The sequence below is a fragment of the Excalfactoria chinensis genome, chromosome 8 (genome assembly GCF_039878825.1).
Source record: "Excalfactoria chinensis isolate bCotChi1 chromosome 8, bCotChi1.hap2, whole genome shotgun sequence".
In the NCBI taxonomy this organism is placed as follows: Eukaryota; Metazoa; Chordata; class Aves; order Galliformes; family Phasianidae; genus Excalfactoria; species Excalfactoria chinensis.
The window spans coordinates 5,815,664-5,829,619 of NC_092832.1; the positions used below are offsets into that span (position 1 = coordinate 5,815,664).

The following is a 13,956-nucleotide window of genomic DNA, read 5'->3' on the forward strand; positions in this document are numbered from 1 at the left end:
TTCTATCACTAGAAAGCAATTTTCACTACACTCCTAACAGCGAAACCCACTTGCTCTGTTTTAGAGCACAGTGGTGGTTCCTAAAATGCTGGAGGTTGCTGTTAGTGATAGTACGGTATGACTGGAAGCCTTGAGGAAAGAAAAGCCAATGAACAGCATGTCCACTATCACTGGTACTTATTAATGCATGGTGCAAGAAATCCATGTCTTTTGTAGAGAGAAAGGGGTGGGAGAAGGAAGTTAAGCTCATATAGCACTTTCCAACTTAATTACCGATCTGTTCCATCACCCAATTTAACATATCTTGTGCCTATAAAAACTCACGTGTTCCCCTCTTTGAACAAAATTCTTAAAACATATGATACTAAATATGACTCAAGATATCTCAGTGTCTTTAGAAACTACGGGACAATGTAAGCCTTAAAGGCATAACAAAATGCAGCCAGTAACAGATTATGCCATCTACTTATAAATGATTTAAGTGGCATCTTGTCTGCTGTAACGAAAGGAATTTCAATAATAAGTCAAACTTGTGAATCCAGTTAGAAAGTTTAAGCTGTCTCAAAGAAAGGAGCATGATTCATCACTGTTTTGGATTTACGTGAATGATCTCAGTTAAAGAACAAACAGCAATCTGATGCACAGCATTATATAGGACAGAACGAAGGAACAAGCAAAGCACATTAAGGCAGTCAGCACATATAGGGAATCTCAAGCATACACTGTTAAACATTCTTGAATGGAAATAAAAAGATCTAGGAACATGCAGGGATGAAATTAATCAAGTAGCCTAAATTCAATGTTTTGGTTTAGTTTCACCCATTTTTAAACTCACTACTAATGGTGTAATCTCTCTCGGTAACCCAAAGTGACTGAGGAATAGATTAGAATCATAGCATTCTCACCTTGCTGTGGGGGAAGGATGAAACTGCACTTTCATGTAAAATATGTTTACCCCATATCCTGGGAAGACTTTAAGACAATTCAGTTTATTAACACTCCCACAAGCTAAACCTGCCTCTCAAACATGTTTTCTTGAAATGTACAACTTAAATCCAGTAACTGGAAATATTAGAATGCTATATTATAAACAATATCAAACAGCACAAAACACAAAGTATCTAGAAATAATGGAGCTTAGGTAAGCTAAGATTAATAAAGTGCTGGCACAAACTAGGCAGTTTTCCTGTAAGACAACAAATAGATTTAAATGGTACGTACACATGGACTAGGCTTTACTGCATCACTTGGGAAGAAGCCAAGTTCTCCTGTCGTTAGATTTCTGCCCTAGAAAAAAAAAAAAAAAAATCCCATTTTTGAGACATGAGGATTAATAGTAAATAATACATTCAATTCACAGTGCTTCAGGAAGATAAGAGTTGATCAAAGAAAGTCCTTAAAATAAAAGTGTTCTTCTAAGAAAATGTTATTTAACAGTAATTTTAAAAATCATATGATTAACTAATAATTACAGATTATACGCCTGAAAGTTTTCTGGGATAAAACACAAGAAAGTGGACTCAGAGCTGTAATACACTATCAAGCATTTGGCAAGGAAAGACAGAACAAATACTTAGCTAGAAGTATCATCTTGAAAATAACTTTGACCACACATCTGCAACGCAAGAAGTTAAAAGTGGAACAATTTCCTACCATCTGCCTGAATTCATGTCTTATGCTATATTTGCCCCCAGGTGTGAATCCCTCTGAATTATAAACTGAATTTATTAACAGAGCTCAGTCTCCCATCTTAATGATCCTCATTTACAATAGTTAACCTTATCAGAAGAGCAAGTGATATCACAGTCAGTAAAAGTGGCCAACAAAAAAAATATATTAATGAGAAAGTGTACTTGAAGGAGCACAATTAAACAGTCTTGTATGTGCCCATACACACCACTGCTATTTGTGAGAAACATTTATATTAATTAAAAGATGAAATACATGATGAAACATATTCAATGTATATCAACCAGAAAACAGCCAAAAATCACAAACTGATGAGCTCAGGGATGGAGTTCAATGTGTACAGTCTGACAGTGAAAAAAAGTACATAACTTTAAATGTTCTTTAGTGTTTCATGTTTATGAAGTTTCCAAGTGCCATGTCCTCCAGGTCAAAAATACAGCCTGGATACTTGCAGAATTAACAATGCTAAACATTTATTGAAATTGAAAGTGGCAAAATACTACATAATAAGTGAACATACTAACACAAGACAGCATTAATACTCCCTTGTTGATTGCACAGGAGCATCTGCACATACAACTAACCTACAATTTGCTTAGATGTCATTACTCGTCAGAAGATGCTGTGGGTCACAGACATGCTGTTTCATTGGATAAGGGAAGTCTCCAGATGCAGTATATATTCTATGAACAGCATTTAAAAACCAAAAGTAAAAGTAGTAATAGTCACATGGATGGACTCCCTTGTCATAGAAAAATATCACTGCCATCACTCAGGAACCTATTCCAACATTGTGATCAGTACCAAACTTGCAAAAGCACAAATGTAAAATCAACATTGAGACAACCCCAAGAAAGGCACTGCCTTCTGAAGAAAAGCTTTAAAATAAGGTAAATGCAGGCATCTTTGCTCGTTAAATAAAACAAAATCTTAAACAACAGGCTTTGATTTATTCCACACTACTCAAGGCAAGTGCTCACATTGAAACATTCTGTAGATAACGAGATGGTATAAATAATTTGATAATGCATTTGAGATACTAGGTTAATTTGTTCAACTTTAGAAATCCTAGCTAAAGACACCAAGGCTTGTTGTTACTCATACAAGGAACTAACTTGTCAGACAATGGTTTTAAAATGTAAGATCTATCCATCAACTCATCATTAACAGCAAAATTATCATGTCACCATACTTTGCTGCTACTAATCATTTCTTGCTATTTAACATTTCCTGCCTGCTAGTTGCTAAATCTACAATTAGTAAGCATTTCATTTCTCTTGCATATTCCCTATCAAGTCTTAGGGTTATTAACAAAAACCTTAGGCCACTTACTTGGCAGGATCGGTTTTAAAATTTACACTATGCATACACTGTTAAATTGTATTTAAGTTATATATCTACATGTGCACATGCATTCATACATAATTATACAAAACTCTTCAATGAAGCTCTTCAGATCATTTCCCTAACTTGTGCTCTCAGCAAGTCTAGGGGCTGATTCACTGCTCTTGCAACTGTTTTAATGAGGCTTTCAGAAAGGCATCTGACACTTTTGGTGTCAGTTTCCAGATCGCTGCCTTCTATTTAGTTGAGCAATGCCCATTAACTTCAGTGGACTTGTACAGAGCTAGGACTCCAGGACAGCTAGAAGTTTATTAATTGTTGCATCCTTGATCCATTCTTTTTTATTTGTTTATCACAAATTGTCTGGCAAGAAGAGAAATGAATCAGAATAAAAATTCAAAAGAGGAAAAAAAAAAAAAGGCCACTCGGAAAGTTTTCACTTTCAAAGGGCACTTTTGCAGTGCTGCCTCTCCAGTATTTCCTAAGATGTTAGGTAATTCTACATTCAATCCCAGTTTATTTGTATCTATCATAAACATTATTGCTAGGAGGTAATCATGTTGTAAGAACCACAATGACTAAATGCTGTCCATGTACAGCAAGAAATCAGACCAAACAAGCCTCTCTCTGGAAAAGTCATAGCTGCTACAATATTTATGCAAAACTTGATTGCCACAACCTGCAGGAGGTTAAGCCATGGTCAGAGTGAAATGCCATGCAGGACAGATTACACGATATATGTGAAACTGACAGGAAAAAAAATGTGCTCACTAAGAAATACAGACTACCATTAATAATGATAATGTCACTTTTCTATGACATCCTCAAAGATAAGTCTTTTAAGTTGCCTAACAAATTAGGGATATTTTAATGGACACAGAAAATCTTAGCTTTATATACAGCCATGGCATTGCATTTTATGGAATTATTCTTCTACTAATTAACTGCTACATTCCATATTTACATGGAAAAGAAATATTATATACTAGTTCCACTTGAACTCTAAGTTTTTTCCCCACTGTAACCTGTAACAACATCATTTTACATTGCCCCAGTAGGTTGTCCTAAGACTGTAGCACAGAAAAGCGAATTCTCCCTCAAACACAATTTCTAATTATTATTTTTTTTAATCATAAGTACACTTACAACATACTTACTGCCACTCAGATGTTTACAGCAGGACTACTAACTAATGGAACATCAGGAAGGACAAAAGTAATTACTTGATATGGTTTTAATACATATCAAAGAAAAGCTGTTTTTGAGAATGGAAAGAATCAGCCCAGAATACATTTGTATTCTTTTGGCAAACTTGAGAAATATGATTGCCTGGTGGGTAATTGTAATGGAAACCTGCAAAACTAGAATTACATTCTATATCAGGGTAGGAATTATGGCATCCCTGAAAGCCTGTCCTCAAGTTAAGCAAGTACCATTTTATTTAGGCCAAGCTCAGAAGAGAAATGTGAATTCACACCTACAATAAGAACAAGACCATTTCAAAAGATACACTATTATGCCCAAAACTACTACTACTCTTCTTATGGGTCTGAAAGGTACATTGAAAACATTACCTTTTCTCTTTCCACCTTATAAGCTTTTTGTTTTTTTCTTTTCTGAATGCTAAGTAAACAAGCAACACCCAAGGAAGCAGAATGGCTCTTCTACTCCTGCGCCTTGACTGAACCAAGAAAAGTAGTCATGCTAAAAGTAACACATGACAGACAGCACAGGAACATCCTTATTTTCAAGGTGTTTACTGAGGACAGTAAGGTAATTTGCAATGGTATCAACCTCCCTATACTGAGTTTTCTCTTAAGACAAAGCTTAGGTTTCAAATGATGATGGGGGGGAGGCAGAACGAGAATGTATGGAATAAAGCAGTGCTTATCTCAACCATCTCTTGGTCTTTATGATTGGTCAGACTGCCTCTCAGAAAAGCAGCTGCTGATTCATAGAGAAAAAAAAATATTTCTGTCTTTCAGACTGCATGAGATGTAGACATGTGTGCACACATGGCTTTGACTGACAAGAGAATTATCACAGTAAATTGCTATAAAAATCATTTACACTTACATTAATAGAGAAGTGAGATTCTAGCTTAATTATTTCACATGATGGGTACAAATAATATCAAAGGTAATTACCAGTAGATTCAGACAATGGATGGATGTATAAGTGCACAGTGACAGAATTAGTCCCACAAGGTGCCAGTAATTCTAGCTTGTGCCAAATATATTTAGCTTGACAACTACAATCTACTCAGTCCCAAATCAAGAATGTGGTACGGTACTTCTCTGAACCTGATTTATTTTAAGTCAAAGATTTTCTTTGTTCGGAAAGGAAAAAATGTTGTAAGATAAATTTCTGAAAATAAATTTGTTATCTGAGACTAATGGAATATGGTCATTTCGTAGACAATACAGTACCTGCCAAAATAAGCTATGAGCATCGCCTGTGATCAGTTCAATAGTGTCCCCAATCTGGATATGTAATGGTGGACCATCCTGTGGTGCTGGTTGTGGTATTCCTTTGTAGTTTCGAATTACTTGCATCCTTGGTAAGCCTGATTTTAAAAAAAAAAAAAAAAAAAAAAAAAAAAAAAAAAAAAAAAAGACAAAACAAAAGAAGAAGAAAAAAATTCAGCATATGTATTCCTGTTAACAACAACTTATGAAATCGTATGACCATAAAACCAATTAATCAAAAAGACACTACAAGCTTAACAGGCACCTGACTAAGGCATAAAGGTGGGTATTTCTTTCACTTGGTTTTCTTATGTAAGCACGTCACAAAATCTGAATATTTCTCTCTCTCTTTTTTTTTTTTTTTTAAAAAAAGATACTTTTAATGAAAAAAGTTAAGAAAAAACAAGCCCATCCCAATGCTTGAATGCTCACCCTTCAGCCTCCTCTTCCTCAAATTAAACAGCCTCAGTTGTATAATTTGCTCCTCACCGATTTGTTTTCTACACCTCTCATCAGCTCAAAGCACCTTAGCAGCTTTCTTTTAGTGAGGGATCCAAAACAGAATGCAGTATCACATACAAGAGAACAAGTTCCCTAGCCCTGCTGGCCACATTATTTCTTATGCAGGCCATAATGACATTGGCCTTGTAGACCACATGCTGGCTCCTGTTCCATTGGCCATCATCCAAGAATTCCTTGGTCTTTTTTCTGCCCAGCAACCTTGCCCAAGCCTATAATGCCTCACAGGTCCAGATCATCAATAAAAAAGGTTAAACAACTGGCCTCAACACAGAGCCCTGGGGAACAGTACTGTTGACCAGATCTACCTCCATTTACTCCCAGCCACCCAACCGGTTCTTTCCCCAATGAGCTGTGCACCTGTGAATCCATGAGCAGCTAGTTTCTCCAGAAAAAAACTGTGGGAAACATATTTCTAAAACTCATTAGAACAACTGCACGGTCTTTCCCTCATCTACTAAGAAAAAGTCATCTTGTCACAGGTGATCAGGTTACTGATTAACATAGTTCTAACTGAAAAGAATGTTGGGGCTAGAACAAACGTATTTATGTTGCAAGATCATTATAGCATTTTCAGGAGCAAGAAATACAAATATTCACAATATCTAAATTGTATTAAATCATTTTAGTAAGTGCAACTCTGTAGTTAAGAATAAATACTAATCCACTATGATGAAACATTAACCAAAAGAACGTCAGTTCCCACATTACTCAACCCAAATGACTTTATAACTTTTCACTGTTCCTTCAAGTTGCTTGGTATACTTAAAATGGACATCTATTTATTTAGTAAGCCATTATTCTACTTAGGTAATTACCAGACTTGGCTTTATTTCTCAATTTAAGGCAGACATGCTTTGAAATTCTGATTGAGCATCAAGAAACACTGCATCTATTGTGTAGCAATAAAAGCAATGCCACATACAAGCATGTACTCAAAGCCGACAACTAATGCAAGAAAACTCCCTCATCACAATATAAATTATAGCTCTGTATATGCAATAAATCGTAAACATGCACTCAGATATTATTTGCTTTGCAAAACTTTGATACTGGGAATTCAGTTTACCACATTACTAGTAAGTAGATATTATGTACTTAAAATCCCACCACTGTATTAATCTCAGATGAGAATGAAGAAAGGTTCTTATGCACTTCTCAGTGCAAATCCTGTCACTATTTGGTTTGAGGATTCTCTTTTATGATAGGACACTTTCGAAATTATTAAATCAATCATGTGTAAAATGACTTGTTATTTTCATTTATTTCACTGGTAATCGTGATTTTTAGCATGTGTGCAAACCAGTCCAAGAGAACTTGGAAAAAAGCTATAGTGCACGAACTTGTATAATTACACTAAACGTAATAAGGAATTAATCGTGTTAAAATACAGTATGCCTAGAATGCTTATATTGAATTCAGTATGGTTAATTCTGTAAAATCCTACAGTAATTTTGATTATAAAACTCCCTCACCAGATAGTGCTAAATATGATCTAATGCTTCTTGATGTAACTAGAAATAATTCTATAGTTTCAAACAGACTTTTAACCAGTTTTAAGAGTTTAATATCCTCCTACAGACACACCGTAACCTCTTCGCCATAATGCATACACAAGCAGTGACAACTACAAAGCTGACCTGCTACAGCTACTCCCCACTATTATAACCTTAGTAGTTTTACTACTTGCATCCAATAGTTGTCTTTCACCTATTTAGAAGTTCTTTGCACCCAGAGTTATCTTTAGTTTGAATACATGCCACCTAGTACAATGTACACGTTCTACCACATGACTTACATAAATCAGCATCTGGAATTAAAAGGACACATGGTTAGGATTCCTATATACCAAAACAACATAGAACAATGCTTGGACTTCTTTAATTACTCTATTAATTTCATTCATCTGCTTTAGTATTGATACAGTACATTAGTCCTATAGGCTAGAGACCAAAAAAGCATGTATACACATGGGAAATTATCCACTGATGTTAATTACTTCATAGATCAGATTTGATTCAGATTTCTTGTTCATCAAAGTACAGCCAATCGCATTCAAACAACATAGTTTCTGAGTCACACAGAAAATCCACACTATCAGTAACACCAGACACTGAGTGACAGTCCATATTGATCAAAGATGTCAAAGAACTGAATGTGCACCTGATGTCTTATCATATGAAACTATCAGTGGAAGAGTCTGTCTCTGTTAAATGATTTTGAACATTAAAAAAGTTTCTCCAGAAACAAAAGACTAAAAAAAAAAATCTTGGAATCAATCAGAAACAAGTACACGCTCTTCTAAAAACAGCATTTCCTCCATAGAAAAATGTTCCGCTCAAACCACTTTTCTTACATCACCAATATGTGTGGAAAAAATAAATCAAGTACAGAAAAGTTACTGAAGTTTGACCCTTTACCTCACAGGTAAGGTAATAAAACAGGAAGAAAAAAAGAAAGTGGTATGTAGCAGAAGCCTGAATTGTTTTATGTGTAATGACTTTTGTGATAGAAAAAACAGTGTTAGCACCAGGATTAACTAAGCACCAATCTGGCTGCATTAAGAAAAATGCCTTTCCTAAAACAAAACACATACTTGAGTATTTAATCATATAGTTATGAATTAAGGAAGAAGGTTACATTTTGGAACTAATGTAGTACAGAATAAGCTACAATAACCATTATATGTGTTCTCATAATTTCACATAACCTACTTATATTCTTTACAGCAGCTTTGCATTTATGAATGGCACCAAGTGACCCTCAGAGTTTCAAGCAGATTAAAAACGGTATTTTTTGCCAACAACATGCATAATGCAATAACCTATATCTGTCAAAACTGATTGCAGCATCTGCTATTTCCAATCAATGCAGGACATGTTATGTGCTTTGCATAGGGATCATTTTAACATACAGAAAACTGACAGTACAGGAGAACAAGGTGCAAGGGTGAATTTGTGGATATACTATTAACACAAAGGCATAAAACAGCTTCATATGCATCAAATACGCACTCCTAGTTAATATGAGTCTTGATGCAAGAATTCCTCTTTCCCTAGGAAAAGTAGAGCCTCATTACCAAACATTTTTAACTTGATACAAAAGCCACAGAAGTGCTTGAAGAAGGCCTCCTGACTTCAAGAAGCTTTGAATTTCAAATAGAATTTCCAACAATGAGCCAAGGAAACATCTTGGTGTTTCCACAATCACAACAGAAAAACAAATGCCTTTCTAACAGGAAATGATATGAAGACTCCCTAATTCAGCCCTTTCTTTCATCAGAAGAGCAAGCTGAGGGTCCATCTGGAAACTCTGAGCTTGCTTTTAGTTTCTTTCTTTCTTTCTTTTTTTAACAGCTGTAAAAATATAGAATGTCTCCCCATAGCCAAGACCAGAAATAGTACTCGATCTCAGTTCTCAGAGCCTCCTGCCTCTCCTTCACTCCTCATCCAGGAAACAAGGGCAAAGTAACCCATGGCAGAAACTCCTTGCGCCATCAAAATAAGTACTTGAACTGTAATCTACAGTCACATTAACAGCACAGACTCAAGACAGACTGACAGAGGAGATCTCCCTTTTAAATAAAAGCAAAGAATTCAAAAATTAGCATTTATTGCACAGTAAACAAAGTCTGTAAAATAAGACTAGGATTATTTCAGATCAACAAGTACAGCAGCATACGTTAAAATAATGAAGTTACCATTATATATATATATATATATATATATAAATCAGTGGGTTGATAAAAATAGCAAAGTGAGAAGCAGGTGGACAGTGTTAAATCCACAAACAGAACATCCACAACAATCTGCTGATTTTATAAACCAGAAAAAAACAGGCTTTACCCATGTTTCTTGTCAACATCTTGGCCCAGTACTAATATTATTAGAACCTAATTAATGGAAAGTCCTTTTCTGAGCTTGGATTTCATAAAAACAAAAGTCCTTTAGCACTCTGTTTTTCAAATCAGCCATTGTTGCTCAGTGTCAGAGTTTTAAATCCTTGTTCATAATTAATTCCTTGCAGAACTAAAAGTAACCTGGATTCTTCTCCCCTGCATTTTATCCAGAGAGCTGTTGCTTAATTTCAAATCAACGTTATCTACTTTTGCAACTGAGGAAGTCAATGGCATTACTGTTAAGGGAACAAATTATCCGTAAGGACTTCTCACTTGGTGAGAAGAGAAAGAAAAATCCTGTAATAACTTACAAAAAAACATTTGGTTTTCAGGGCTGTCTACTAAAAACACGAAATAAAATATTTTTGTTAGTTTTTGTGCTTGTTTCAGTTTCTGTGTGGTTTCTTGCTGTTGTTTTTTCTTTTAGACTACCCATAGACATGAAACATGCCAGCACAGTGTAAGTGCACTTTTCAGATTGGCAACAATTTAAATACTTATTACTGAACAAAATTAGTTCAATGAATAAGTATACTGACATACCTCAAATAAGATGTTTCATATTAACTTTTAATTCTTTCAGTCTTAAGTCATTATTTTTGTAAGTCATCATAACTTATGTTCTAATTTTAGACACTGCACATAAAACTTACATGCAGGTAAGATGACTGAAACATGAGGGGTGACCAAGAAACAGTTCTGAATGATTCAGTTCTGCTTATCTTCTCATTAGCTCTTTGGTTTTAGGTAATATTCAATAAAGTCTCGATGTTTTCCATATGAGTAACCACAAAGGCCACTTCTGCTGTTTCATTCAAATTTGACACCAAAGCCTCAAGGAAGGTGACTGTTAAATTAAAAGGTAGTATTTAATGGATACCTTTCTCAACTGCCTAAACTTCTGATTATACAGCCCAGCCAGGACTCTCGTCCACAGAAAACTTGCTAGCACAAGTGGAAGAAAACTTATCTCACGATGCAGATGACAAATCTGTAATAAATTCCAAATCACAATCAGTAAACATTCATTCTCCTCTTTAAATCTGAGGCAGAAGATTTCAGGACTGCCATCCTATAGGACAAAGAGAACTATACCAAAGCAATTACAGTAGGAAAGTATCTGCCTGCCAAAGAATTTGACCAACAGCCTGCTATCAGAAACAGAACAACACTGAAAGGGAGCGCTTTCATACTGCTTTGGAAGACCTGGATGTGACCTATACAGATAACCATGGACTGTAAATTCAAAAATACAATGTTTAAATAACAGACACTTCATGTTCAATTGCAGTGAATCTCAACATTTTAAATGATGACTAGAAATGGCCGATTATAATTAGTGTATTGCTTGAACAAGAATACATTTTTCATAAATATACCATTTTCTTTTGTATTGACAAAATAAGCAACACATAACTTCAATGTAAGCTTGTCAATGAACTTGGAATATAAATGTTAAAAATAAAGTTCCATCAGAACTAAGAGTCTAAGTTATTTCCTCAAAGACTGAGCAAAAAGTTTTAGCATATGAATTAAAAACAGCACTAAAATGAAGCTCTGCTTTATACAAAAGCATAAGGTATGAAAATTAACCACTGTTAATTACCATGCTTTTTAATGTGGTTCCACAGAAAGGTGTGGCATTCTAAATGGCGGACTTGCTCAAACGAGTACCTGCCCTGAGGAGCTAACAATTTTTACCAGGCAGATACAATAGATGAACTATGAAGTATATGCAGACAGTAGCAGACTACGCAGGAAAAAGCTCTGAAAAACAGGGATAAATCTTGCAAGGTATTCCAGAGAGGTAACTACCCTGAGCTGTATTTTTGATACCACCTCCAGTGAGCCCAAGGATAACTCTGTGGCAAGCAATCAGAAGAAAATAGCTTGAAAACAAGAGCAAAGTTTTGGGCACTAACTTTAATACTGTGAAACACCATGAATCTTGAACAGGACCCTTGGCATTTTCCTATGCTTGGTCAGTTAAGAAACAAGAAACAAAAATGTTGTACATTAAAAAGATAAATAAAAAATACACTGTGGCAACTACATGGTAGCTCAGTCCTTCCTGCAGTGTTCCTGAAAGCACAGCCTGACGGGAAGCAGCCGTACCTCCCAGCAAGTCTGTTCAGCACAAATGGAATTAGTCATCCTGCTGACTAAACCATCCATACACTTCAGTAAATCACAGACAGCAAGATGCACGTTTCAACATATGAAAACGCAGACTTAAGGCAGTTAAAAGATTCTAGAGGTCTCAAACAGAATTTATAAACACAAATTACTGAAAATGTGCTAAGATTTTATTCATCAGGCACTGCAAAAATGAACATTAAATTACCTTTCACATCATTTCTTTTGTGCCCAACACTGACCAACAGCATCTGCCTCTAAGATAAAAAAACAGAACATTACTCTCTGTTTCTTCTACTTAAGTAAAGAAATTCTTGGCAAAAGAGCTTCTTTGAACTATCATATAACATGAGCAGGAAGTGGCCTATACTTGATAAAAGAGACAGCTTCCAGCAAAAGACAGTCTAATTTCACTTGCACACATCTTCTTTGTAACGACACAGTCTTTCAGCATTTTTAACTTAAACACTCTTGCGATCTTCCTCCTTGGAACAACATTTATTATAAATGACCTCAGATTATGGCAGATACACCTTTTAGTTATTAACAGACAACTCTTACACTATATAGAAGAAAATGTCAGTCCAGTATAGACTCTTTACAAGGAAGCATCTATAAATGAACACTGTTTGAAAACTGCATTAAGAAAAAAAAATATATGTATATATATACACACACTGTATCTTTGTCTGAAAATCTACTTTCAAAAAGTAACCCTCCATACAGGTTGGGTTTTCTTGATCTTGAAGAAGAGAAGAAAAAAAAAAAAGAAAAAAAGAAAAGAAAAAAAAAAGGAAAAAAAAAAAAGGAAAAAAAAGAAAAGAAACAAGCAGAGGGGAAAAAAAAGCCTTTTCAGGGGAAAAAGGACTACCGCTTGTGGCAGCAGCTTGCAGTCACATCAAAAAACCACCAGAGATCAAACTGACCTCAGCAGAACAGATCCAGCTGGTTCTTTCTCCCAAACGTAGTGCTCTGACAACAAATGCTCTTTATGTATTTAAATCCCAGCATAAGCTCTCCTTGAGCTCAGCTGATATCACTCTGTGTTTACGAGACATCTGAGTCGTGCATGCACAGAGCTACATACAATTACAGGATTTAAATGCAACTGAAGCAAAGGGCTAACTAAAGCAGCATGCAATGCACAAGAGCAGTCAGAGCCTTCAGTGTCCATCATTAAGTTACACGGTCTTTTTCTTTGAAGAATATCTCCCCTATTTATCCTCTTCACGATCAAGGAAGAGTGAGGGCAAAAACTAAAATAGCACATTGTGTCATTAAGCAAATTCTGCTATATTAAAATCACCAATACTAATTGCAACACAACTTCTATTATCAGAGGTGAGATTATTCTCAAAGAAAAGCTGGGATCCACACATACATTTTTTTGTTGTTGAATCATGCTTTATGAGATTTGCTGTTTTCAAAGCCAATTAAGGAAAAAGAAAATCCAAAAACAGTAAAAACGTTGCTCTACCATCTGAACTGAGTGCCTCATGCCCTTTCCTCTCCCTACACCTCCCATTCCAAACAATCTGGTTAAAGAATAACCTATAAGGTTACAAACTGGAGTAGTTTCCAAAGACTCAGATAATAAAGTTACTATTCAAATCCCGGTTGCACACTAAAGATTAAGAAACGTAAGTTATGAATAGTGCAAGACTGAGCAAGCCTTCTGTTTATTTGCAGGTCAGAAGGAGCAGTAACGAGAGCTGAACACAAATACTTTGTATGAATTCCTTACGTAGGTACCTTACATATTTCCCTGGATAAACAACAAAGAAAATTTAAGAACAGTGGGACTGAACTAATTGATTCTGCTGAACAAAAAGAAAAATCAGATCACTTCTATACCATCACTACTTGGAAAGACTCCTTGAGTACTAAATGAATTCAAATATG

At 35.4% G+C, this 13,956-nt stretch overlaps 1 protein-coding gene across 2 annotated transcripts in view; it reads right to left on the reverse strand.

Moving 5' to 3' along the window:
• The window catches only part of VAV3 (vav guanine nucleotide exchange factor 3), a 145,750-nt gene that overhangs the window by 21,235 nt on the left and 110,559 nt on the right, over positions 1 to 13,956 (reverse strand). For both annotated transcript variants that reach the window (XM_072343297.1, XM_072343296.1), the window contains exons 20-21: positions 5,463 to 5,599; positions 1,222 to 1,287 (exon numbers count right to left, since the gene is read on the reverse strand). In XM_072343297.1, the coding sequence (XP_072199398.1) occupies positions 1,222 to 1,287; positions 5,463 to 5,599 (203 nt within the window). The remainder of the gene's footprint in view (positions 1 to 1,221; positions 1,288 to 5,462; positions 5,600 to 13,956) is intronic.